The following is a 27,919-nucleotide window of genomic DNA, read 5'->3' on the forward strand; positions in this document are numbered from 1 at the left end:
GTCTGGAGAAAAGGAAGACAAGGGACGAGCCAAATGAACTTACAAGTCTTTTTGTCTAGACAAAGTTTTTTCCGAGAAAGAAGGGGGCCATTATTGGTCTGCAGATCCATGAAGGACTGACCATAGACCAGGCAATCCCTGAGATTCTCTTCCCTATTGGTATTTGCAAAATTATGGCTGCAATTGTAACACTTCGGCCTTCCATGTATCAGTTTCTTTCCATATCTGGATGATATTCCTCTTTAACTAATCCTCACTCCCCAAAGCAAAGAAAGACCTCAAAACCACCCTCTCCTACTCAGAGAGCTCAGACTAATCAAACTCACAACAAAAATGAACAAAATCCCTTTCTTGGTAGATTTCATAAAGTAACCTTCCAAGGGACATCACTCAAGAAAGGTAGTTGCCAGTGATACCAATGTCAATTAAGCAGAATCGGGTGACTTCGTTTAAAATATGCCCACTTCTCCAATTATCAGACACCCTTTCTTCGTGTTTTGAGCACCTGCCTCAAATCTGAAACTGTCCACTTCCATCTGCTAGCTTTTGCTATTCAAACCACTTTGCCTGACTCAGTTTAGAACTTAGCCTTGCACAGCAGCTGTGAAACTCCTCTGCTTGATGGACTTTACTTTCCTAGCAGCTTCAAAACATGAATTAAGCATCAGTCTGTCCAAGATAAAATTTCTGCCCATGCCAACTTTTTCTATTTTTATGAGTTGGCAACTTGGCTCCATTTAAAGGTGTCCTCCTACTCCAAGAACAAAATGTCCACACTTCAGACATTTCACTCTTCCAGCCACTTGGCAACCAGACTAAATTTTTAGGTTTTCTAACCCTATGGTAGGGAAATTATTGGTTCAACCACTTGGCCACCTGACTCATTTTAGAAACTCTTCATCCTTCTCAAATACAAAACACCTCTTATCACTATTATTTATACTTTCAGCCACTTTGCCACCTGATTCCATTTCAAAGCCTGTCACTTGCTAGGTTTTCCTTTTCCAGCAGTTTAGCACTAGGCCTGAACTGAAAAACTGTCCTCCCCTTCCAAGGGTGAAATTTTTCAGTTGTCAGTTTTGTTTTGTTTGTTTTGGATCTAGGTCCTTGGGAATTTGTCTCAGTTTTGGAAACCCGTGCCTCATATTTAGGACAGCTGAGTCTCTTCAACCTCATTTCACTCCACAGAAGGTTGTAATTTCAACCTTCAACGATCTATATGCTGGTGTGGACAGGCTGAGTGTATCAGCATTGCTGCCACCTTTGTCCATTGTTCTGGATAAATACAGTATTTGGCTGCCTTGCTATAAATATTCACCTAGACCAGTGGTTCTTAACCTTGGGTTACTCAGGTGTCTTTGGACTGCAACTCCCAGAAGCCATCAGCTCTGCTGGCTGGGGTTTCTGGGAGTTGCAGTTCAAAAACACCTGAGTAACCCAAAGTTAAGAACCATTAACCTAGACCTTACTGTCTCCTTTCCCCTACTCGCATATATGCAAAACCCAAAAATACATCGCATTGTGCTGTCTGAAAGACAAGCGTATTTCACTTCCTTCCGGCCCCGTTGCCGTGCCTCCTGCTAGGAGGCGTCACTTCCGGCCCTGAGAGGGACAAAAATAACGGCAGGAGGAAACCGGAAGTTGTTTTTTTCCCCTTTCGATGCTTGGGGTTTCGTCTCCCTTTTTCGTAGCTCCCTGGGCCACTCTCGGAGAGCTGTGCCTTCCTTCTGAGGCGCTTCTCCGCCGCCGCCTCTCCGCTTTCCAAGCTCGGGGTGCTTTCGTCGGGTCGGTGAGTGTGGGGCGGCCCGTGTGGGGCGAGGAAGAGATACTGGAGGAGGAGGAGCCGTTGCCCCCGAGGGCCTCAAGCGGCCGCTCCCCGCGAGGCAGCGCAGGGGGCGCGCAACCCAAGCCGCAGCCGCGTGCCTCGGGGTTGCCGAGAGACTCCGCCGGCCCTGAGGAGCCCGCCGGGCTGAGGTGAGTCGCGCCGGGTCCCCACGAAAGACATGGGGCGTTTGGGGGGGAGGAGAGAAAGATAGAGACTCTGGCGCCGTTGCGCCCGTTGGCTTTGGGACGTCTGGCTGTATCTGCTACGTTGAGGGGGCGCTGAGGGTGGCCTTCCCTGCCAGAGCGCCTTTGGGGAAGGTCGCGGACAAATATAAAACGGAGGGCGAGGGGAGAAGCCCATTGCTTCTGCTCCCGTGAGAAAGGCAAGATTGGCCCGCAGGGTCAGAGTGGGCTCCTCGAGACCATAATTGGGGGTCGGCGTCGGTGTCCCAGAAACGGGTCTTTCAGGAATGGGGATGGTCGCCCATGTCTTGCATCCCCGCACGGAACCTTTGGCTTCTCTTTTGCCAAAATCCGATGGCTTAGTGTAGTAAACGGCGGCAGAGTAGGTCCATGGAACCGGTGGGGGTGTGGTGAGCCAGCAGCTTCTCCGTACATTCAGTGGATTCAAATGGCTCTAGTGAAAGACCCAGAATTAGCCTGAGGGACCTATGGGGAAGTTGACTCACCAAACCTCCATTGATTCAACGGGCCGACTCTAGTGTAATTTACTGTACAAAGCGACAGGCTATGGGTCCCTATGGCTAATTGCTAAGATTTGATTAGTGTGTCTCAGTTTATTTAATCTGCCTTTATAGCTTATCAAAAGGAAAGTTTGCATTTGTAACAGTGAACTGTGGGGTCTGTGAAGTAGAAACTTCCTCCTTTTACTCAGAAACCCTTGCCAGGAAATTTGATTGGGTAAACCTGAAGTCTAGCTTGTGTTAGTGGGGTGCTTTCTTCCTGAAAGAGTGCCTAGCACTCCAATGGAAAGATACTGGTCACAGATTCTTAAGCTGTCCTATTTTTTTGTGTCCCACATATCAATAAAACATACACTTACAGAGAAAAATAAAGGTTACAGATAAAAGACAGCATTGTCCCAGTCACCTCATAAACCTGAGATTGAATTGTGATGTTTGCAGTACTGTATTGACTTCGTCTCTTTTCTTAAAATGTTCTTTATTTTTTCTTTTCAAACTTTAATTGTGTTGATATACAGTATTCGTTTTTAATAAACCTAAGTAAGACTGTGTTCTCCTTGAGGAGTGACAATTAGAACTTTGATGTGGCTAAAACTTCGTTATAGTTATATTATCACAGTATATCTCATTTTATCTTCACAACAACATTGTCAGAAAGGGGCCTTGAGTTGTTCAGTTGTGTCCGACTCTTTGTGACCCCATGGACCAGAGCACACCAGGCCCTCCTGTCTTCCACTGCCTTCCAGAGTTTGGTCAAATTCATGCTGGTCGCTTCGGTGACACTGTCCAACCCTCTCATCCTCTGTTGTCCCCTTCTGTTGCCTTCACACTTTCCCAACACCAGGGTCTTTTCCAAGGAGTCTTCTCTTCTCATGAGATGGCCAAAGTATTGGATCTGTCCTTCCAGTGAGCACTCGGGGTTGATTTCCTTTAGAATTGATAGGTTTGTTCTCCTTACAGTCCAGGGGACTCTCAAGAGTCTCCTCCAGCACCACAATTCAAAGGCATCAATTCTTCAGCAGTCAGCTTTCTTTATGGTCCAGCTCTCACTTCCATACATCGCTACAGGAAAAACCATAGCTTTGACTATGCAGACTTTTGTTGGCAAGGTGATGTCTCTGCTTTTTAAGATGTTGTCAAGGTTTGTCATCACTTTCCTCCCAAGAAGCAGGGGTCTTTTAATTTCGTGGCTGCTGTCTCCATCTGCAGTGATCATGGAGCCCAAGAAAGTAAAATCTGTCACTGCCTCCATATCTTCCCCTTCTATTTCCCAGAAGGTGATGGGACCAGTGGCCATGATCTTTTTTTTTTTTTACGTTGAGCTTCAGACCGTTTTTTGCACTCTCCTCTTTCACCCTCATTACATTTAGTCCTTGTCACTAATAGATACTGTATGGCTGAGGAAAGGTTTGATGTTAGATCTCCATCCCTCTTACAACAGTTCATCCCCATTATTAGGAATAGGAAGCCTTTTTGCATGTGAGACTAAGCTAGATACAAGCCATATGTTAGATACAAACTTGAATTCCTGCACTGATCAGCTTGGACTCATAGGTTCCTTTCAGTTTCTTTATTCTATCATCCTCTGACAAATTAAAATCAAGGAAAAAAAGAGATGTAAGCAGAATTTGCACCATTGTAAAGTTGTATAGCAGTTTTTTTCTGTGTCAGTCATCCCATGTAGAGGCCTAATATTGACCAGAATTATATATTTTGATAAACTTGGGACAAGTGACAAAAGCAGGAGCTCTGTTTCCAGTAGTTTTCCTCCATTATGGAGATGAAGAGACATGAAGAGCTCATCTGGTTGTAACTAGTACAAGACATGTTTGTGAGCTTTGTTTTTGAGGAGGCATTTGAACTTGATGTCTGTGCAGCTTCTGCCCCTCCCCTGACTATTCACTGACTGTGGTTGAAATGCAGGTAATAAATGAGATAGAAACACTACATTTCTTTCCAGCTTTTACAGTGTTCTTTCTCACTATCAGGGCAACTTTAACATTTCGTGCCTGTGGAGTTGTATTACCAAGTTTGGATTCCATGTCTTTCCTTGTAAGTAAACCAGAACGGATTAGGGTGAGTGTCAAACACTTTCAAGAATTATTTAAAAGCATTGTCTGCATGTCCATTCCTATCTAGGCATGTGGTTTTTGTACAGAGCGCATTAGCATGTTATATTTCACATGTTTCCTTTTCAGCAAGGGTCCACTTTTGTTAAATTGATTATGTATATCTGGATTAGAGCACAGTGGCTGCAGTCCTACATAGGATCTACAGTGGTGCCTCACTTAGCGATGTTAATCGGTGCAGCAAAAATCGCTGCTAAGCAATTTCATCACTAAGCGATTTTAAAAAGCCCATAGAAACGCATTAAAACGCGTTTAATGCATTCCTATGGGCTTAAAAACTAACCTTATGCAAAAATCCTCCATTGCAGTCGCCATTTTCGGTGCCTCTAAAGTGAGGCGAAACAGCGGGTGGCCATTTTGTTTACCCGGCGGCCATTTTGGAACCGCTGATCAGCTGGCCGAAAATGGGGGCTTTGTGATGATCGCTTCCCTGCAATCATCGCAAAGCGAAATTTCCCCATAGGGGCCATCGCAAAGTGATCGCTGTTGCGATGGCAAAAAGTCCATTGCAAAGCCATTTCATTGCTATACGGAGCGATCGCTATTTGACATTTAAATAAAAATATTTTTAAAAATTTAAATGGTGATTTAAATCAATTTGTTTTTTAAGAAATCATTTATTTTTATCCACCTGGTCCTAAGCATATATAACTGCGAAGAAACATACTATATTTGACCAGACACATTTAAGATCAAGCTGGAGCCACAAAGCCACCAAATTCAAAATTATTTTTTTGCATCTAGAGTTTTGAGAGATGGCCATGGACTGCAGCTTCTTGAAATAAACTTCCTTTGACTAATTGGAGAAAGGTCAAGATTTTGATTTTAAATATTTTGGTATTGGCTTTCTTTCCCTTAGTGATGAATCTTTAAAATACTGATGCACTGTAGTAGTATTTCTCATTTATATTGCACCTATTAATCTGAAAAAGTAAACAATTTTAATTAACTTGTGTAAATGTCACAGCAGACAGTAGTTTATCATAATGGAAAGAAGACTGTCTCTCCCAAGTTCACTTTCCCCCCTCCTATTTCTTTCTGTTAACCACAGCTTTTCATCTGAATCTGACAAACTGTGGTTAATTATGATCTAATGGAAATTAGCTGATATCAAACAATGAACTTTGAAACTGGCTTACTTCACTTAACCATATTAAAGATTACCCAAAATTTGAAGTTCAGACAACATCATAAATTGCGGTTAATCTAAAGCAGTAGTAGAAGTTTATGATCTTACAAGCTGGAAGTGGAAGAAAAATGTGAATATGAAAGAGCATGGAGGCTAAGTTCATTCCTTCATGATGAACAATGCTATGACACTTGACCATACCTGTTGTCTTCAGTGTCAAGACACTTTCTGGTAGGAGGTCCGAATACAACAGTTGCTCAAGTATGAAAAATGTTTCTTGTTGCTTTGCTTAATTCTTTATAGTGTGAATATTTGAGCAGAATAATTTTATGCTAGAATGGAGTTTAGATAATGTTCCATCCCATGATAAGGATTTCTGAAAGAAAATCAGTATTTTCCAGAACATTTCCTAGTGCTCTAAAGTGATAGAGAAATGCTTTCACATGTTTTTTGTAACTTCTCAAAGTTTTGTGTGCTAAATACTTATATTGACTTCTCCAATGTATAAATAACCTTAGAAGTTTTCCCCAGAAATGGCAGAACTGAACTTTTTATTAGTGGAGAAAAAAATCAATGAAGTGTGTGTCATGTGAATTCGGGTAGTGTGGGCGGCATATAAGTTAAATAAATAAATGTGAATTCAATGTTACAGTCAAATACATTCAAATCTTTTCTTGGATGTTGCTCTTATTGGGAAACTCATAAATGTTTTAAAATGATCTTCACTTTTATCCAGGTACTCAGAAAGAAAGGGACGTACTGAAAACTATTAACACACAGATATCATGCATGAAGAGTTATGTGTAGAAATGCAGGCAGTGAAAACTACTAACATACTGATTTTAGCAAGAATGAGCTATATGAGCTTCCAAGAGATAATATTCTGTGAAGAGTTAATTGTAATTTTCATTTTAGATTTCACTAGTAGTATACATATTCCAGCTATCAAGTTGAACTTTAATTACATTCATTTGGGATGTTAACTCGTTTTGTGAAGTGATGCATTTCCACAAATGAAGAATCTTTCCTACCATATCACAGGTTCTATGTCATTCTGCAGACATAATTAGTTATTCTAAAAAAATATTTTGGTATTTGTAGTTGGGTGTCTTCTAAGTTGATACCAATGATGTCACGATTTGCCTATCATTAGTCATTGGCTCCTGTGAAACCAATGAAACAAGATTGCCTCAGCTAAGAGCTAAAATAGAAGTGATGAAGACAGGCATTTGTTTGTTCACCTCTGCTTTTTTCTTATATAAGGGAAATGATCAGCCTTAAGTGGGGTGGGGTGGGGGGGGGTAAACTCTTCACTTCATCACCTTCTTGTCCAGTATTGTTTCAGGCACTACTCTCTGTAGCCTTCTTCATTAACTTTTTGTGTTGGATAAGGAGCAAAGTAAACAGAATGCTTTTGCTAGGAAAAACATGTGCCATTTTGGCCCTACAGTTCAAGATAATTTAGCTATACTATAATGCTAAACAATGTATCACAGCAATGAGCCTTAATCTTGTGTGTTCACTTCCCCCCTTTTACATGGCAGTTGTCTTCCTCTTATGCTTGTTTGAGGCAACTCTCAAGTCTACTGTCCATGAAATAGAGCTTGTACTTGTGCTAGTTGATCTAGCCAAAATAGCAAAATTATACTTTGCTCAAACCTAGATAAAAGGGATGAGAATGGAGGGTACTAAAGAAAGCCTTTCTTGGCATTACGTCTATACTACCTCTTGTTAATGCATTTTAAGTCAAGGGGCCATGAGGTTTTTTCTTAAATGTAAAGAATAATGATCTATGATACCCATAAGTGTCATTTTATATGGTAAGTAATATACAAATTGATTGAATAAAAATAATGTTACCAATGATGGTGCCACATGATAGCTCACTCTGGGTTTTCTTTTCTAGAGGTGGATGTCTGAGAAGTTCATTTTTGAAGGCTTGAGAGAGTTGGAAATCTTTGGAGGTAAGTACTTAGACTATATTAGAAAATTTCTATACCTTTCTACAATTTTGTTTGATGCTTTTCATTACTGCAAGGAATATTATATATTTGGCAGCACTGGTGCTGCAACCTTGAAACATTGTTTTCCATAGCTTGAACCGTGACAGTAATTTAGGGTTTATAATGTGTAAACTATTTTGACTTCCACCATCTGTCAAGAGTCTCTCCAGTGTGCCTTATTCTTGTGCCACTCATTTCATCCGGGTTGATGGGAACATTTCTAGTGAATTGTGTTCCTGCAGTACAGTCCATAAAGGTTATTCCTTGGTGTGGTGGTAAGAACGTAGGAAGAAACCATGCAGCATAGTGCAAAGTAGCTGACCAAGTAGCTCAAAGTGAGAGGTTTCTGTGGCTGCAACCTGTACACTTAATATAATATTTAGGAAGGTGTTGGTAGATGACTTTGAACTATCTGGGTCAGGATAAAGAGGAAATTGTAGACATCAGAAGTTGGGAAAGCCTAGTAGATTCTTCTGATTTGGGAATATGCTGAGGTCAGGGGGATGGTCACAAGAATTTGAGACTATCCGTTCATGCTAATGTCAAATTACTAATTTCTAACCATGTTCTTTTATATTACTGTGTACTTTCCCCTCTAGATTTTAAGCCTAATTACTGGATCACAGACATTTTCAATAGCTATATTTCAATAGCTATATAAATCATCTCAATAAAATTATATGTATTAAAATCCAAGTTGTAAAATATATACAATTTAAAATTAAGGTAACTTAATATTATGTTGTTTAAAATGTTTTTCAGTGCCTTATTATGTTTCTTTCTGAATAGCGTTGTGTTTGCAACTTGCATTCTAATCCAAAGCTTAATTATTAAAATATTATTAGTTTACTTTATCTGCCCTTTTCTCTTAACTGCTATTTTGTTTGGATTCTGCTTAGACGTGAAGATGAAGTAATAACTTTCTGGTCAACAGAATATTAGGCCTTTGGGTAGATATGTGGTTTTTAAAGTATGAATAGGTCAATGTCATTTCCTTTCTCCTTTTATAATTTGTTTCAGAAATGTAACATCACAATAACTCTATTATAGTGTAGAATGGGACACATCTTCAAGCAGTGTTTGTCTTAAGCAAAACTGATAATCAGTGGATCAATAATGCACAAATGTCAAACCTTATATGTTCCCAAGAACAGCAGCAGATGTCCATAAGAAAGTTATTTCAGTAGTCAAGTTTGAATGGATTGCTGAACAGATTTTATTCGTTGCATTCAGAGATAACAATGCTCAAAAATTGTTTGTTAAAATGTGTTATATGTGCCAGTTCCAGGGCATGTGATACTATCCTCAATCAAAAGACTATTCCTTCAGAACAAATGTGAAGGATTGTTTGTTTTAGATTCTTACTGAATTAAAATGTAAAATGGAAACATGATAAATGTCTTCTAGAGATCCAGAAGTAGCAACCTAGAAATAATTAGAAAATATTTAAATAATTTCAGTACCAGTTAATAAGATTTGTTTGTAAAAGAAGCTCAATGAGAAATTAAAAAGTAATCATATAGCAACTTTTATTGTAGAGGAAAAAAGCCAAAAGCCAAATCAGTTAATAGAAATAATTTTCATAAAGCAGTCAGTGTTACTATATTAATCAAACCTGACTAATGGAATAATTTTTCTCCAAAGCATCCCAGTTAACCTTTACCATTCTTAAAAGTCTCCATGTAAAATTGGATCTCATAGTCACTTCAAAATCTGATTTCAATTACTTGACCCACTGAGTAGTTCCTTGAGTCTGTCCAAATCTCTGAAATGTAAAGGTAATATACTTTGCCCTGTATTGTGCTGGCTTTTCCCTAGGGTTTTAGCCCTTAAATGTATCTTCACTGTACATTTTTCCTTTTGGTGCCTATGTCCATGTCAAGAACAACGACTATCAACTCTGGTGCCCTCATTAACAGCTGCACTCCTTAACTCCAAGCTTGAGTTGGCTTTCAGGGAAATGATTCTTTCACATAATCATTTTGGGAGATTGCAGTGACTACCAATTTTGTACATCTAAACTGTTTTTCATCTGGGTCTGTACAACACTGTAGGCAGTTACAGGAATAAGCTGTCCCTGCCTTTCTCTCCATCCCTCCCAGTGGTGTTATGACTGACTCTACAAGTTTCCTTATACAGTACTGAAATAATAAGCAAAGTAATGTATCAGTAATGTATCTACAAAAAAGCACACCCAGAAAAGTTTGGATATTGAAAACCTGGCGAGATAATCATAGAAGTTGCTTATATCTTCAGTCCTAGAATTCCCATCCATATTTCTTCCCAGAAGCATTCTGTATTGCTGGTCTATGACTGTGGTCATTTGTTGATACTTAGGACCCACAGTTGTAGACCTCTAATTATTTCCCGTCTTATAGTGATAGAAGATTCGAAGCATGCAAGTGGTGCTAGGCTTCTGATGGGAAGGTGCTTATAATTTGGAGTCCCTCTCATTTTAGAGCAGTGATTCCCAACCTTGGGTCTCCAGATGTTCTTGGACCACAACTCTCAGAAATCCTGGCCAGCGCAGCTAGCAGTGAAGGCTTCTGAGAGTGTTAGACAAACAGATACCTTTATTGGCATACTGTGCAAAATTAAAACACTAAAATGCAGATAAAACATTCAACAGCTAACTTCTTGGCCTTTTGGCTAAGATCAAGTGTAGTGTAGTTTTAGTTAAGAACCTCTTGGGACCTTAGGTTTAGAGCCATGTGATCAATTGAGTTTGAACGGGGTCATCATCACATAAATTAGATAATCAAAATCTGCAAGAAATTGCCATTTTTGTTCAGTAGCACTGTCAGTATGGTGCCAGTGTGAGTTAGGATATCTTCCTTCAGGTTATTTTAATTTTATTTATTTATTTATTTTGTATGCCACTTTCATCCCATAGGGTCTCAGTCTGGCTCAAATCAGATAAAACAACATAATAGTCACAGTCAGAAACATATTATATTACGGTATATAATTAAATAACAGTATCCAAAACCAAAATTAAAAACAGTTAAGAACATTATTTAGATTCCTAATTTAAATAAAAGCATTCCAAAAACCACCACAATATTTGAAGCCACTGGCAATGGTGCGGCTAAAAAATATTGTAAATAAATAAAATAAATATTTCTCATTACATCCTCAAATTATCCTTAAGTATTTCTCATTACTTTAGTTGTACAGTATTGTTAATGAGTATCTGTTTGAGAAAACATAGTTGAATGATTGATTTCTTTACTCCAGAGCAGCCTCTGGGTGACTCTCGGAGAAAAGTAAGTGACTTTTGTAGGTTGTGATGCTGTGGCCAACTGCATGGAGATTCGTTCTATTCCTTGTGGACATTCTAACTTGTTTTCCATTTTACCTTATTTATGCATCAAATGTTTTTAGCTTTACATTTGTGAGAACAAGGTTTCACCCTGGAAATAAGGTTTTGGTGTGTGGCATATCGATCTGTTTTGCCATAAATCTTGGGTTTTCAAATGGCTCCTATAGTAAAGTAGAAATTATATGACTGTTTTTAACTGCCTGTTTAAATGGGAAATCTGTAACCAGAACAGTTATTCTGCTCTTCAGAGAAAACACTCCAGTGATACTCAAAATAATGGCCTGGGAGTTAAGACCTGCAACTACCTTTTCATGATTCTGGTCAGAGCTGGAAAACTCCCAAATGCTTGGTCAACTTCTTGAACATCTCCAAATACTGGTTGTTAATTGGTTGTTATGTAAGGAACGTTTAGTAGCCAGTCAGTATGATTTTATGTGTCTACTCAGAAGCAAGTCTTATTCAGTTCGATAGGGCTTACTAAACTTTGCCTTAGCTTGCAATCAACTGGAAATTAACACTGTTAAACTCACTGTGACTTCTGAGTAGACAAACATATGATTGTGCTGTACAGCTGAGAGAAGTTGCTTTTAAACTGCCACCACCCCACTGTTGATTGAGTTGTTTTGATATCATAGAATGTTTATTAACATTCTAACTGCTCAAAATAAAGGCATTGGCAATTACAACCTTGATAACTATGCAGTTTTGATAAGAAAAAGGAAGGTCAAGTTTTCCCAGATAACCTCCTGCAGCACATGAGAATGGGAAAAATGTAAAAGGAATAAAGTGGAAGATTATGTGAGGAAGAGCAAGAATGATAATTGTCAGGAAGCTCAGAGGGACATGGGCAAAGTCAGCGGTCAGCTGAGACAGAAAAGGACTAGTGAAAAAGGAGGAGTGAGGCAGAACATTTCACAGGTCTGGGGAATAAAATATGCAGTTGGTAAAATTACAAGAAAGGGCAACAGTTGAACAGGAATTGATGGCTGAGAAGCTGAATGGAAAGAAAATATAATTGCTTAAAGTATGTAAGGAAGAATAGTCAGTTAAATGCAATGAAGAATCTGAGCAGATAAAGGCTAGAGGAGGCATAATGCCAGAGAAAGTGGAGGTACAGTGGTGCCTCGCTTAGCGATTGCTTCGTTTAACGATGTATTCGCTTTGCGATGGGTTTCTTTGAGGAAATTTCCCCATCGTTTAACAATGTTTTTGGGGCATTTCACTTAACGATGTCCGTTTTTGCTCATTTAAAAGTGTCTTAGAATGTTTGAAACCTGTTTTAAATGCTTGGATTCGGTAGTGCACCTTCTGAAACATGTGCAAACTTAATTTGGTTTTGTTCTGAGTCTTCGTTAATTTTTGGTGATTTTTTGTTTTCCCCATTTAAATCCATTGAACTGTCCATTCAATGGATTTAAATGGGGAAAACAAAAAATTACCAAAAATTAACGAAGACTCAGAACAAAACTAAATTAAGTTTGCACATGTTTCACAAGGTGCACTACCGAATCCAAGCATTTAAAACAGGTTTAAACATTTTAAGACACTTAAAATGAGCGAAAACAGACATCGGAAAGCCATTCAAAAGCACTGAAGTGCTTTTAAACGGCTTTCCATTGGGGGAAACATTGTTTCACTTGGCGATGTTTCCTATGGGGATTTTCGCTTAAGGACGGCAATCCGTTCCCATTGGAACGGATTAAGCGGTTTTCAATGCATTCCTATGGGAAATGGTGTTTCACTTAACGATGTTTTCACATAGCAATGGTTTTTTTGGAACCAATTAACATCGTTAAGCGAGGCACCACTGCATTGGAAATTCTCACTAAGGAAGGGGAGGATCTAAGTAGGAATTGTTTGGAGATTTTGAGGATCTGTCTATCAGGATGCTAAAAAGATGCAGGATGAGACCAAAATAGCCAATCTTGTTGCTTATTGTAGTAAATCACACCAGAATAGGCCAATTGAGTCATTCAACCTCTCCCTAAGTACCATTGTTTCAAATGGGCCTACTCTAGTGTGACTTATTTTAGCATAGTAAATTACAGTTAGAGTAGGCCCATTTGTATCAATGGAACTTATGGAGCTGACTCACCAAATCTCCACTGTTTCAGTGGGCTCACTCTAGTGCAATTTACTTACACTGAGCAATAAGATTTTTGCCATAGATTTCTTTTCTACCTTCATCCTGCCCCCCAAATTACATTAGAAACTCTGCATCTGATGTTTTCAGAATAATTTTCTTGAAACAGAAGACCAGCTAAACTTACACTAAACACATATGTTTAGAAACCTGGTATGATTTAAAAAGCAGTAATATTGGAATGAGAATGTGTTGGGTACAGGTTGTTTTGGATTTTTGCTGTTTTCTAAATTTCTGCCGTTTACACCAAAAGAGATCCTGTGTTGAAACCCTTGGGGACAACTGTATTTGTTTTTCTTGGAGGGTTTTTTCTTTGTTTTTTTCTTTTTTGGTGTGCTGCACTTCACAAGTAGCATTTTATTTTAAGCTTTTTACATTTTTGTGAAATGTCAAGATTTCCGTAGACTTCCTCTGCATGGATTTTTCAAGCAGTTTATGTTTCTGTGAGGAGATGCAGAAAATAGTTTATTATGATTTAGAAGGTTATAATTAGTGCTGCTGGAACAAGATGTGTTTATATGCCAAAATAACAAATTTGCTTTTTTGTTTTTTGTTTTTTTGCAGTGCAGAACTTTAGAGCTCCTTTATTAACACAACCACCATCACCACCTTAAAGATTCCCATATACAGTACATGTTTGCCAGACACTAAGCCTCTTTGAATGTAGCAATGCTTACTTCTGAGCAACGTTCCCTCTAATTTTCCAGCACACTGTGCAGGGGCTCTACCCTGTGCCCGCAGTATTCTGGCCATAACCAGATGTAAATGGGGGGGAAACACTGGCTCGGCCGGCTGTGTACATCTGATGCAACCCTGTGGGCCCACATGGCTTAGAGAGAACATTGCTTCTGAGTAAATATCTTTAAGATTGCACTGGTGGAGAGGTGGTTGCATTTGTGCCAAAACCTTTTTATTGTTCTTTTTCAGTCTCTAATTTACTTTGGCGGGTTTTTAAATTATTATTATACTAACTCATTCATTAAGTGCAATCAACATATATTGTGCTTTTGAGGCAAAGGAAAGACAATAAAGGAAGTGGAAGTGGGTTGGTAGAAGTGAAGGTTTCCTAAAGAGAGACTGCAAAGGAAATACAATGACAATTGCAGTTTTGGAATCAATGAAAGGAACACAAACCATTGACCTAGTTAGTTCAGAGGATTCCTTCAGTTCTACAGGTCTGTTAATATCATAGGTTCAGTCTTCAGCTCCTCTAGCTTAAAAACGTGTCAAGCAGATGTCCAGATACAACCAGTCAGAACAGATACCAAAGGAGGACAATGCATCATAAGTTGAGAGTGTAGCATGCATGCCAGTTCAGAAGCAGGTCCCACTAAAATTAGTGGGGCATCTCAGTAAGAATATGTTGGATTGTAGCCTAACTGAGCAAGTGTTTGTGAGGACAGATACAGCGGGGATGGATTAAAAATGCCACTTACATTGGACACATTTTTAGATTGGCAATCTGCAGCTGTTGGATAGTCCTTTCTATAGATGATATTCCAAAGAAAAGCCATTTTCAGCAATCTGCTTTTCTCAAATCATGTCAGGTAATTATATCTTGCCTGATTGATTATATATGCAAGTATCACGTAGACATGATTTTGTCCTAGTCATTTTCTGTATCTTACTTGTTATATTTTTTACAGACCAATGAAGCAAGCTCAGAGTCAATAGCATCTTCCCCCAAAAGGGACATCATGAACAGTTATTTGCCTGACATTAGTTGTTACGAACTCCTGACCATAATAGGTAATGTTTTCACTCCAGGAGAAACTTGAAACTGTTTCCTGTGCAAAATACTGCTTTTTTGTGGGGTGGTGGTGGTTGTAACTAGTGTACATATATACTGTTCTTTCTTGGAGTGTTATCATTCTGTAGTTTTTATTATTTTTGGTCGGGGGTGGTGTTGCAGATTTGAGTACCCACAAGGCCATGCTGGGCTTCTGGGAGAAAAGAATTACATTTTAGGGTTATTTAGGTGGTGTCTCTGGGGGCCATTTGGGTTGCATGTGACCCATGGGATACATCTAGCTCCAGTCGACATAAAGAAGTTTAGTTTAAATGAGACATTTAAGGCACATGTGAAGCTTAGCTTGTGGTCGGATACTGACCTCATTATTGTACACCTCATTATGCTTTGAGATAACAAATTCAAAAATCTTCTGAAGTCATTTAAAAACATAAGTGGAATTCTGCAGTGCTTTGATAGCCAGCTGTGCTCCAGAGTATGTATTCCACTTCTTTTCAATTTTTCCTGCTATTCATTACATGATTCCAGGAGTATACGGAACAGCTGTTGTGTAATTGTGATCACATTTTTGGCATTTTTTATATTATTGGTATAAGCCTTGTGCTCTCCAGGGCCAAATATTATTGCGGAAGACAACCACACAAGCAGTTTTCACTTTTCCCTGGCTGGCTTTTGTGTGATTACATGAAAATAGTAAAAGGAGGGTGTTGCACCCAGTGGACTGCCTTATATCCCACTGCTTGCATGATTGCCCTACATGATTGCATAAATCAGTGGGATTCTGGCCCAAATGTTTTGAACTTCAGCTCTTATTACTTCCAGCCTGTATTGTTAATGTTCAAAAATGATGGGAGTTACAATCCAAAATATACCAAAGGCCCAACATGAAGGAACTTGGTCTAAAACATAAAAACAGTTATAATAAAATGTTATGGTTAGAGAAGTCATTTTACTACTTTGAGACATTATTTATTGGCAAATATGGCTGATATTTCTCTAAAATTGTTTCTTTAAATTTTTGAGAAATCATTATTTCAAATAATCAACTTCTGATAGTCTGAGAATTCACTGTATGGATTTAAGCTTTAACTCATTAAGTTAAGTATCTGGCAGCAGAGGTTGGAATTTTGATTCCCCACTGTACTTTCCAAGAGAAGAGTTGGGTCTTCGTAGAACTGAGAGAGCTTCACAGTCCCTGGATGACCCCAGAAGAATGAAATGGTTAACCACCTCCAAGCACTTTATATATAGAGAACCTTGAAAGGGATTGCCATAAGTTCGAATCTATTTGATAGCACATAATTATATTATAATAATAATTAAGATGATTTCATTATAATTGTCATTCCCAAAATGGATAATAAGTTTAAAAAATGGTTCTGAGGCACTTTCGCCTTTTGTTTGAGAAAGTATTGAAACTGATTTTATAATAACTGTATCTCTGTCTTTTCAGGGAGGGGCTTTGAGGAGCTAATGACTGTGTATCTGGCACGGTATAAACCAACAGGAGAGTTTGTCACTGTCCGAAGGATCAACTTAGAAACCTGTACCAATGAAATGGTGGCATTTTTGCAGGTTAGTTAGATTTGACCCTTTTGGAGATACTTAACTTTGGTTCACGTTGAATTAACATGTGACATTTAGTGCATCTTAGCTGTTGCTTAAATTATGTTACTATTTCCATTACCAGGCACAATTCAAAGTGCTGTTTTTAACCTATAAAGCCCTAAACAGCTTGGTCCCAAGTTATCTTTAGGACTGCATGGACTGCAGGACTTTATGAGACTGCCTGGCTATTGAGATTATCAGGGGAGGCCTTTCTCTTGATCCCAACAATTTGACAGGTACATTTTGCAGGGACACAGTAAGAGGGCCTTCTCTGCCACCACTCCCAGATTTTGGAACTCCCTCCCACAGAAGATCAGCCTGGCCCCATCTTTGTTATCTTTCTGCAAGCAGTCAAAGACCTTTCTCTTCAGGCAGGCTTTCTTTTAGTGACTGGCTGTATGAGAGGGTTTTTTAAATGTATTGTTGTACCTTATTTCTTTGCATGTTTTTGGTATTGATTTTGTTTACTATTTTAGTGTGGTATTTGATTCTTTTGTAATATTTGTATGCCTAATGTTTTTAGCTTTTAAGTATTTTCCTCTACATTTAAGCCACCTTGGGTTCTTTTTAAAGAGAAAGGGACAGCAAAAATATTTTAAATAAATAAAAATAAATATATAGGCAAATTAGCAAAATCAGAGTAAAACTGATTCTCCTGATTTGTGTTTACTTATCTCATGTTTTTGTGTACAACAGTCCACCAGTATGAACTTAGTGTTGTCTAGATTTTTTACTGCTTTTTCAACTGCCATTTTATTTTTGAAATATGCAATTGTTTTGATGACTGCCTCTAAATTTTGTCTTTGAGCTCTCAAGGGTAAGAAAACGGAATAAATATATAAGATGAGCTCCTTAATTTTTTTCCTGCAAAGATGGAGTGGAGGGAGATGAATAAGTATGTAAGGCGAATTTTTACAGTTAAAGAACTCTTTATCTGTCAGATATTCTGTTTAGCTGCATACCCAGCTGACAAAATGTTTTGTTTTGGCCAGCACAGCTAATTATGGATACTTGATTTAAATACATTTATTTAAATTTAGTATTATTTCAGGTAGAACTTACATTGTAACACATTAATCAGTACACTATAAAAAGGTCATGTCACATGTTTCCCTTTCATTTGTTTCCAATAATAGCTTTATAGTGCTACATCTCATATATTTTTCATCTTTCCCACAGACAGCTTACATAGACAAATACTCTAGTTACATTTTATGTCCTATTTTTTGTGTTTAACTATGGGCCTTGTTTTCAAGTTGTTGCCAAGAGTAAATTATTAGCAAACATTTATTGAGGATTCTTCCTTTTGATTTGCTCTTAGTAAGTATGGTGGTGGTGGTGGTGTGTGTTGTTTTTTTGTCATTTTATTTGCAGTTGTAACCCATTTAAATTAGATAACCAAGTCCTGATTGTATGCTAAACTGGCAGCAGAAACAATAGCTCTGGATTAAATTGAAGAGTGGGGAGGGGCTCAGTTTGCCACTTATTTTTCTCCTGGGACACTTACTGCATTGCTTTTTCTGGCTTTCAGGGTGAGCTTCTTGTGTCCAAGTTGTTCAGTCACCCTAACCTTGTGCCATATAAAGCTGCCTTCATAGCTGACAATGAACTGTGGGTTGTTACATCTTTTATGGCCTATGGTAAGTATGGCATGGGTCTCCTTGCCATTGGGCAGGCTGTATTTATGCTGTATGGTGTGGCCTTAATGTAAGGTCATATACAGGAGTTGGCAATGACTAGGTGCCTCAGGAAAAAAAAAACTAGTTAGAATATGTGAAGGTTCATTTCTTCACAGGCAACACTCCATATGGTGTAATGGCAAATTTTATATTAATGTTCCTAATTTAATCATGAAACAAGTCCTGTTTATTTTGCTAAAGTTAATTTGGAAGAAACACAGAAAAATACTACTGAAATATAGTAGTAAGTTTGCAGCTAGAGAAAGCTCATTGAATCAATGGAATTCAATTAATTGCTACCGTGGATATAAAAAGTTACATTTTTTATTTTTATTTCCCTCCACCTAAAAGATTTCAGTTTGTTGTTCAACTGAGTTGTACAGTTCATAGGTCTCATTAAAGATGGAAAAAGTTCTGAATTGATTTGTCTTCGTCTCATTTTTTTACATCATAGACATTTGACATTTTAACGGGTGTGTAAACTTTTTATATCCACTGTACCTATGTAAGTTTTAGTGACTGATACATTTCTTTAGGAAACAGTTATGTTAAAAATCAGTGCAGGCAGAGTCAAGGATTTAGACTGTAGCAAGAGTAAACATATGAGCAAAGCAAGACAGGGCAATCTTAGAAATCCAGGAGATGCTTGAAAAAATGGTTTTGTTTTGTTTTCGCTTTTAATAAAAACAATGCTGGGGCACTTTAAAGATTAACACATGTTATTTGGCTCTTGTGGCCTATCACTCAGTTCTATAGATGCAATAGCTACAGTCCCCAAACACTTATGCCAAACGAAGTATGTGGTAGCAAACTTGACACAATACTTTGTTGTTTTTGCTGCAATGGATCAACATGCTACCTCTCTTGAATGTTTGGAAAAAAGACTAAAGGTCCTTGTGAAGTAGACAACCTTTTGAGGGCAGATCACGAATTTAAATTTTATTTTAAGCTAAATAAGAAAAAACTTTCTAACATCAGAATTTAACCATTGTGTATTATCCAGTAGTCCAATCAGAATGTAACCTTTTTTGTTTATCTTCTTAAATGAGCCCAGGGTTCTTTGTCTCTGCTTATAATTGTATTGCATTATAGTTTTGTAACAATGCTGTAATATAGTTATATAATTATAAAAACAATATAAATGTAGTTCAGTGTATTGATTCCTACATCTTCTGGTAGCCTGACTCTGCCAATCTCTTGTCTTCTGCAAGAATGACAATTGGCTCTGGCTTTGGGGTTTTTAAAAGTACTGGAAATTTGTATTCCTTTCCCTTTAGGTTCTGCTAAGGATTTAATTTGCACACATTTTATGGATGGAATGAACGAACTAGCTATAGCATATATCCTCCAAGGTGTACTGAAGGCCCTTGATTACATTCACCATATGGGATATGTTCACAGGTAAGCAAGGCTGTTGCACTTCAGGCAACAAGAGTGCCCAACTTGTATTTACAGAGTTTGGTGGAGGGGTGCTGGGAAGCTTGTCTGGAATTTCCAATGATTCAACCTTTTGCTTAGGAGTAAGAGAAGATTTTCAAGTTGGGTTGCATCTCAGTCATCAGGGTGGCATGCCTATGTGCACTTTGTTCAGTTTAATATTGTGCCAGCTCAGCTGCCAGATGTGTGGCACACTTGTCCACAGCCCCTTATCTGAAGAACCAGGCAGAACAATCTAATATTCTTTGATGCCAAATTTTGGAATCCTAAGTATGAAGTAATAAATGGAGGAAGCATGGATGGGTGGGGGTTTGTGGCTTCTTTCTCTCTATCCTCTTTGCATACAGGAGTGTGAAGGCCAGTCATGTCCTGATTTCTGCAGATGGGAAAGTGTATCTTTCTGGCCTGCGCAGTAACCTTAGCATGATCAGTCATGGTCAGCGTCTCAAAGTAGTTCATGACTTCCCCAAGTACAGCATCAGGGTCCTACCATGGCTAAGTCCAGAGGTCTTACAGCAGGTAATCTTAAAACTTTTCTTGATCTCATTATGCTGTGACTCTACTTACTGTATATTTTTGCTCTCTCCCCATTAGAAGTGAACTCTACAGTTTTTGTTTTGGCTAATGTTTTATTATGGCTATTCACTAATGCTGCAGTTCTGCCACCTTTTGAAAGTCTTCACCTTTCACCCAAAGGGATAGTGAATGGCAAATATGGGGAAGTTTATGGTTTTCTAACATCCCTCCACATTAGAATATTCTTTTAGATAGAAGTAGCTTTCAGTGGAACATTTTTGAGCCTGAAATGTTTCCTAGCAGAAGACTTTGAGCAAAATATGGGTAATAGGGGACAGATTTATGAGTAATACTTTTCAGTATACAGGACCTGAGAGACAGGTTTAAATGGTCATCCCACCTGCTTTGTGAGTAGCTGTATCTGCCTCAAGGTCAGCAGGAGTCAACTAGAATTGGCTGCAAAATGTCAGTCAGCTTTCTATAATAAGTCCATTGTGTTATTTGCTGTTTGGCTGTTTACTTTGTTTATATGGTACCTTTAAAAAAACTGTATCGCCTTACATTGTTTAGTGGTAAAGATAGACTTTCGTCTTCCAAAGTGACGTCTTTGTGTTTGTTTGAAAAAGCAGGGAAATTCCCAAAATAAAAACAAACACACATACCCTCCTCTTAGGTTTAAATCAAAAAGTTGTGGTTGAAGCTATATCCTGAAAGGAAATCAAATCACAGATCAATTCGCCTAATTCAAAACATAGGCACAGTGATGCTTCCTTCTTGTCCCTTAACTTCCACTCCAAGTAAACAAAGGGGATGAGCTGTGTCCTTTAATTCCCCAAAGAGAAAAATCCCTGTTTACCTAGGACTAAGCCTGATAAGTTCAATGAGGCATCTTTCCCTTAAGTACAGATCTGTCTGGAGTGCAGTATAACATACGTAATTAGTGCCTTGGACTGCAGTGCAAATCTGTTGTTTGTAGATGTTGACACTTGAAATCTTTCATTTCAGTTATCCTGCACTGCTAATCATGCCTTATATAGAGTGTGGTTTAGTGGGATTATTTTGTAGTATATACTTGGGAATAGAAGTTAAAGTGAGAAAGGTGCATCATTATGCCCATGTTTTGATTGAGGAGGGTGGTTGATCTGTGGTCTGAATTTCTTTGCTTTGGTGGATATAGCTTCAATCATAACTTTTTGCTTTAAGCTGAAGTTTTTTTCTCTTTGAGGAATTTTCTTCACTTTTAAATCTATATAATTCTTGCAAAATGCATCTCAGTGGTAACATGACTTGTATGGAGTAGAGCTCAGGTTGCACATTTTAGGATGGCAATGCAGATGGCCTATTGTGTGATGGATGCTTTCTGAACAGCTTTGACCAGTATCTTTCTTCTAAGTACACATTTCTTTGTGCTGGGAGGTCTGACATTGAGCAGCAAAACTGGGCTATCCTTCTCCTCTTCCACTGTTTAAGAAGGGAGCAACAACAGAAGATTATATGAGTGTTGTGTAGAATGTTATGACAGATCCTTCATTCAATTTATTTCCTCAATTTAAATGGCATCCCAGCAGGTTAAACCTAATTTTACTTTCATTTTCTGGTTTTAGAATCTGCAAGGCTATGATGCTAAATCAGACATATACAGTGTAGGAATAACAGCTTGTGAACTGGCAAATGGTCATGTCCCCTTCAAAGATATGCCTGCAACACAGGTAGGGGTTTTCTCTTTCCCTTGTACCTCAGCCCTGACAATAGCGTGTTAGAGCAAGGAAGCTACAGATATCATGGCACTAACTGCTCTGTAGTGATGTACATTTTTCTAGTTGGCCAAACACACTGACCTCTTCTGACACTTCAGATGCTTTTGGAGAAGCTCAATGGCACTGTACCATGTCTCCTGGACACGACCACAATTCCTCCAGAGGAGCTGACCATGAAACCATCACATTCTGGGGCTAGCACTGGCCTTGGGGAAAGCACAGCAGCCAGCAGCGCCAGGGCCTCTAATGGCGAGGCAGCACCACATCCATACAACCGTACCTTCTCACTCTCCTTCCACCTTTTTGTGGAGCAGTGCTTGCAGCGGAATCCTGACTTGAGGTATAATAAGAAAAAAGAAATAATGTAATAATAAAAGGAGGAAACTTTCAAGTGTTGCATCTGGCGGAGTGATGTGGGATATCTGTGTACTGCCCAGTACACATTTAAACTTTATTTTCTGCTACCATGGATCCTAGAACCATATCTTTTAAAGCTTCGAATAGTTAACTTTTCTTTGGAGTTCAGCTCCAAATCCACCAACCAGTATGACCATCTGCCCTAGGCATTGTACTCCAAGGCTAACTTTCCTGAGCTTTGCTTTTTGCAGTGGTTTAACTACTGATGGTGTTTCACGTCTTGGTAGCATCTGTTGTCCTCTATACTAGATTCACCAGAAAATCGAAGCCATAGGACCCCCCTGGTTGGGGGTTGTTGAGGACATAAAATAATTGTGAAGCATTTGGTAGGGGAAAGCAAAGCTAAAACATTCTGCAGGGTAGATTGTGAGGCATCCACTGCTTGTGCCTATGAAATAGATTTTTATATCCTTGTATGAACAAGGCAGATAATGTCAGTGTCTGCCTCAAGAAAGTCTAAACTCAGATGATGCAAAGTTACATAAAATATATTGGTTTGTAAAATTGCAAATGTGGATGAGGTTAGGAGAAGTGTTGGTAAAAGACTAGATGGAGAAACATTGTCCTGTGTGACTCAGGAGGAGGGTGGCTTGGTTATTTTGGAACACATGGGGAACAGTTGTATATGCCTACCTGTTCTCCACTGCACTTTGAATATTCAGAGTACCAATGTAGGGAAGAGGGCTGAGCGGCTCCTTGCATGGAGGCAGTGGAGAAAACTTTGTTACACCTGGCAGAAAATGGAGCACAAATGTTAGGCATGTGCTTCTTATGATAACTCAAAATCTTGGTGTCCCCCCCTTCTATACTAAGGACCTGAGCTTACTAAATTTTTCAGTGAGTTTTGGGAGGGAAAATGCACCTTTCCTTGTCCTTCCATGTTTGTGTCTTCTGTCTGTTAATATATTCCCTTTCCTTGTCTCTCTCTTGCATAGGCCTAGTGCAAGTGCACTGCTCAACCATTCCTTCTTCAAACAGGTAAATAGGCTTGTTTATTTCCCTTGGCCCTGCTGACATTCTGTCCTTGGTGTACCTTGTGCTATTGGTGAAGTGACAGGGGACAGAAGGGGAATTGTTGCTGTTGGAACCTTCTCTGGCCTTTGGAGGGGCTGTGCACTCCTCTGAGATTAAGAGTGTGTTTTTGGCAGAGGCAATGTGTAGCCTGCATAATTAAATGCAAATAACCCATAGAGTGCTTTAAGCACTATGGCGCAGTATATAAGCAGCACACTGTTGTTAATTGTGGGCTTCTCTTACTGGATTAGGAGCCTGTAATCTGATGGTAGCAGGCAAGAAAACTAATGGAGAAGCGTTCGTTTAAAAACCAACATGTTAATAAAATTAAAGGGGGGGAAGGACAAAATGTTGTGCATTAAGAAACTAGAAGATTTGTTCCAATGCGAGTTTTCGTGGGTCAAAATCCACTTCTTCAGACAGGATCTGCAATAGCTCATATTGAAACAAACTTGTTGGTCTTTTAAAGTGCCACTTTTATTTTTCCCCTTTAATTTTGCCAACATGCAGAGGCAGTCTCACATAACTATGTCTTGAGAAATTTTAAAAACCAGTTAGAGCAGGCAACAACACATACATGACAGTGATATTTTTTTAGTTCCTGCAACTTAGAATTATGAAGGTTCCATTTTTCCATTGAGTATGTCTTCATACTAGGGAAGGAAGCAGAAGACATTTACTCACCTCCTTGTAGAAGTACTGTCATGATACTCTTTTGTTGGTTAGACACTTGTTTTCTGCTGTGTTGGGTCTGAGCTATATTTGTTATCAGCATATATATGAAACTAATGAAAGTTCACATTGTAGTCTTAGAATGAGAAGTTAATATACTATTATATCTTTTCTGTGATACAACCTTATTGAATTCTACATGAGAATTGTTGTCTTACAGTTGTGTTCAAAATTATTCAATCCCCACTGAAATTGAATGTTTTGGCCATTTTGACATTGATTTTGATCATTCAGTCATCTTGCTTACATTTACATGAAAGAGGCACTTGTAGGTCAGAGAAATATAACCTTAAGTATATAATGAAATAACCACAAATGTCTTTTCTGTGCTCACATCATTATTAGTTTTTATTCAACCCCCAAGTGACATTCAATCGTAGTACTTAGTACAACATCCTTTTACAGTTATAACAGCTTTTAAACGTGAAGCATAGCTTGACACAAGTGTCTTGCAGCGATCTGCGGGTATCTTCGCCCATTCTTCATGGGCAAAAGCCTCCAGTTCAGTCAAATTCTTAGGCTTGCGCACTGCAACTGCTTTCTTTAAGTCCCACCAGAGGTTCTCAATCGGATTTAGGTCTGGTGACTGCGATGGCCACTCCAAAATGTTCCAGCCTTTCCTCTGCAACCATGCTCTAGTGGACTTGGAGGTATGCTTGGGATCATTGTCCTGTTGAAAGGTCCAACGTCTCCCAAGCCTCAGGTGTGTGACAGACTGCATCACATTTTCATCCAATATCTCCTGGTACTGAAGAGAATTCATGGTACCTTGTACACGCTGAAGCTTCCCTGTACCTGCAGAAGCAAAACAGCCCCAAAGCATTATTGGCCCTCCGCCATGCTTCACAGTAGGCAAGGTGTTCTTTTCGTCATATGCCTTGTTCTTCCTCCTCCAAACATAGCGTTGATTCATGGGCCCAAACAGTTCTAATTTTGTTTCATCAGTCCACAGAACACTATCCCACAACTTTTGTGGTTTGCCCACATGACTTTTGGCATACTGCAGTCGACTCTTCTTATTCTTGGGAGACAGCAAGGGGGTGCGCCTGGGGGTTCTGGCATGGAGACCTTCATTACGCAGTGTGCGCCTTATTGTCTGAGCTGAAACTTCTATACCCACATCTGACAAATCTTTTTTCAGTTCCTCAGCAGTCACACAGGGACTTTTCACCACTCTACGCTTTAGGTAGCGCACAGCAGTCGAAGTCAGCATCTTCTTTCTTCCACGACCAGGTAGCATTTCAGCAGTGCCCTTTGCCTTGGATTTGTGAATGATGCTTCCTATGGTGTCTCTTGGTATGTTTAACTTCTTTGCAATCTTCTTATAGCCATTGCCCTTCCTGTGAAGACAAATCACCTCTTCTCTTGTCTTCCTGGACCATTCTCTTGACTTCACCATGTTTGTAACCACACCAGGAAATGTCTAGAAGGAGCTGAGTATCACCGTCATTTTAAAGCTGCTTAATTGGTGCTTATTATGCTTGATTGGTGCTCGGTGACATCCACAGGTGTTTTCAATACCTGATCGAAAACACCTGAATGAACCTCTCTTCTTCAGAGTGGTAGTCTTTAAGGGGTTGAATAATTGTGGCAATGAAGAAACCACAAAAGAAACATTTACTACTGTATTACATAAACAATTGATGTTATTTTAGTTGCATTTGGTTCTTTAAAACGTCCTTGTAGGATTTCATTCTGAATACAATTCCAAATGTACACTATAGTCCCTAAACCCCTTTACAGCATTGGGGGTTGAATAATTTTGAACACAACTGTAGTCTAGCTAATCCTTGCTAAATGAGCACAGTGCTCTCAGTTCTATACATTGACTTCTTCCATGCCTTCCAGATTAAACGCCGTGCATCTGAAGCACTTCCTGAACTTCTATATCCAGTTACACCAATCGCCAGCTTTGAAGGTGTGCAGGCACAAGATCCTAACCTTATTTTTGGACTGGTTTCCAATCTGGAGCAACTTGAGGTGGATGACTGGGATTTTTAGATCACCAAAAGAAGCAAACACATGAAAGTATAGAAGTCCTTCTGAAATTTTTCTACATAGTTAATTTATTTAACCTTTTTTCCCTTCCTTATAAAGCCATGATGAATGTTATGTTGTACTTTGTGTTCCTTAGGAAAGCAAACTGAATGACACTTACACTGCAGCAAGGCCAGGGATCAGACTGTGGGAGGTGGAAGAAGTAAATGGTAAAGATATATTGCCAGAGATCTCCATTTCTGATTATGATTATGGCTACTTTGTCAGTGGAGCTCAGTTGAACCTGTCTTCTCTGCCATCTCTTCGTAGAAGTCTAATGTAGACAGGATATGTTCCGGTGTTTTAGTTACCTGTTCAAGGAATTGCCTTTGAGATAGCTGAAAGTGTGCATAGATGCTCACATGCCACTTTGCAAATGCTCACTTATAGCATCATAATAGAAAATTTGTAGCTTTTATAAGTAAAAATGCTGGTAGTGTTCTTAACAGGTATGTCTTATATTGAACTTTGTCTTCCTTTGCTTGAAATTTTTCCTGTATCCCAGCAATTTAGGATGGGAATGGTAAATTAATCCTGTGGTGCTAAGAATCCTCGGCTGGAAATCAGGGGTAGACTCAGTACTTTCTACTTTAAGCCAGTGTCCCTCATTGATGTCATTACTGTCCCATCTGTGGATCTATGTAAGGCTGAGTGCTGTGCACTCTTTATTATTATTATAAAAGCTTCAACCATCTCTTCCAAGTAGAGAATGCATTTGAACTTGCTCAGTAGCTTCAGCAAAGGTATCATCCCTGAACATTTCTCTGGCTTGTTGAAGATTCTTTATATTTGTTTCAATGCCAAAGTACACTCATTTTTCACACATTTGCTGTAGTTTTCATTCTCAGATTATTTTAGTGTTATATAGCTTCTGTCTAGCACAGGTCACAAGTGATGATACATCTTTGCAAAACTGCTTTTGTCAACTACACTCTTGGCTTGCTTGTAGAGTGTTCCTAACTATATGGAGTACATTTTTATTCTCCTTAGCTTTTACCTTGTTACCCGTTTTTCCTTAATCAAGTATTGAGCCTAACCTCTTCCTGCATCTAGCTGACTAGAGCAGTTGCAGGGCTTTGCATACCTGCTTCTTAACTGCACTTGAACCAAAGTTACATTTACTGTTCTAGTTTGTTGCCAATAAAATATTTCTGAACTTCTAGCTGATGTAACTTGTGTATATGCTGACAGTTACCTTACCATGTTCATCCTGCAGTAGATGGTACAAAAAGTTATCTTGCCATAACTGAAAAAAACTCTCCACATGAAAAAAGAACACCATGCCTGCCTGGTGCTCTTCACAGCCTAAATAAGCCTTACTGGTTTGAACAGTTCCTGCCGCGGGACAAAGTTTTGTTACTGAAGTTAAATAGGTAATATGGCAGCTGTGATTTATTTAATTACAAATAAAGCTTTGCTGTTAACAAGTTTTTTTAAAATAAAAGTAAGGCAGTATCCTTATTAGGACCTGCTTCAATGTTAGAAACTCTTCTTCAGACTTAACAAGCAAATTACTGTGGGGAGAAGACACATTCAGCCTCATGCTGAAGACCAGAAGTTAACAAATAATTTAAGATGCTGAAGTGAACTAAGCAATAGCAGCCCATCTTAAAAGCAGATTTTGTTTTATGAATACAAAAATATAAAGCGTTGTGTAACAGAAGCAAAATAGACTGGTTTCCGATGACTTAGGCTTAGAGCAGGGGCTAAAGGTCTCT

At 38.9% G+C, this 27,919-nt stretch overlaps 1 protein-coding gene across 4 annotated transcripts; it reads left to right on the top strand.

Annotated features, from left to right (window-relative positions):
• Positions 1 to 508: 508 nt before the first annotated feature.
• On the top strand, positions 509 to 27,363 carry STRADA (STE20 related adaptor alpha). 4 transcript variants are annotated; one of them, XM_020796117.3, is made up of 14 exons: positions 509 to 1,974; positions 4,517 to 4,604; positions 7,693 to 7,750; positions 11,027 to 11,055; positions 14,901 to 15,003; positions 16,458 to 16,579; positions 18,144 to 18,252; positions 19,569 to 19,692; positions 20,076 to 20,247; positions 21,849 to 21,953; positions 22,100 to 22,341; positions 23,354 to 23,396; positions 26,013 to 26,192; positions 26,299 to 27,363. In XM_020796117.3, the coding sequence occupies exons 1-13, from the start codon at positions 1,661 to 1,663 to the stop codon at positions 26,163 to 26,165; spliced, it is 1,662 nt and encodes a 553-aa protein (XP_020651776.2). In that variant the 5' UTR covers positions 509 to 1,660; the 3' UTR covers positions 26,166 to 26,192; positions 26,299 to 27,363. The 4 variants fall into 4 exon arrangements, with proteins under 4 accessions (XP_020651776.2, XP_020651775.2, XP_072860144.2 ...); XM_020796116.3 differs by having other exon boundaries at positions 26,013 to 27,363; XM_073004043.2 differs by lacking the exon at positions 22,100 to 22,341 and having other exon boundaries at positions 26,013 to 27,363.
• Positions 27,364 to 27,919: the final 556 nt, after the last annotated feature.

Source organism: Pogona vitticeps, chromosome 6 (assembly GCF_051106095.1).
Source record: "Pogona vitticeps strain Pit_001003342236 chromosome 6, PviZW2.1, whole genome shotgun sequence".
Taxonomy (NCBI): domain Eukaryota; kingdom Metazoa; phylum Chordata; class Lepidosauria; order Squamata; family Agamidae; genus Pogona; species Pogona vitticeps.

Excerpts from the sequence above, each read along its gene's own strand:
- STRADA (XM_020796116.3), top strand. The coding sequence starts at position 1,661 with ATGCTTGGGGTTTCGTCTCCCTTTTTCGTAGCTCCCTGGGCCACTCTC. Across the intron at positions 1,975-4,516 it reads GAGGAGCCCGCCGGGCTGAG|GGCAACTTTAACATTTCGTG; the intron begins GTGAGTCGCGCC and ends TCTCACTATCAG. Across the intron at positions 21,954-22,099 it reads AAGATATGCCTGCAACACAG|ATGCTTTTGGAGAAGCTCAA; the intron begins GTAGGGGTTTTC and ends CTGACACTTCAG.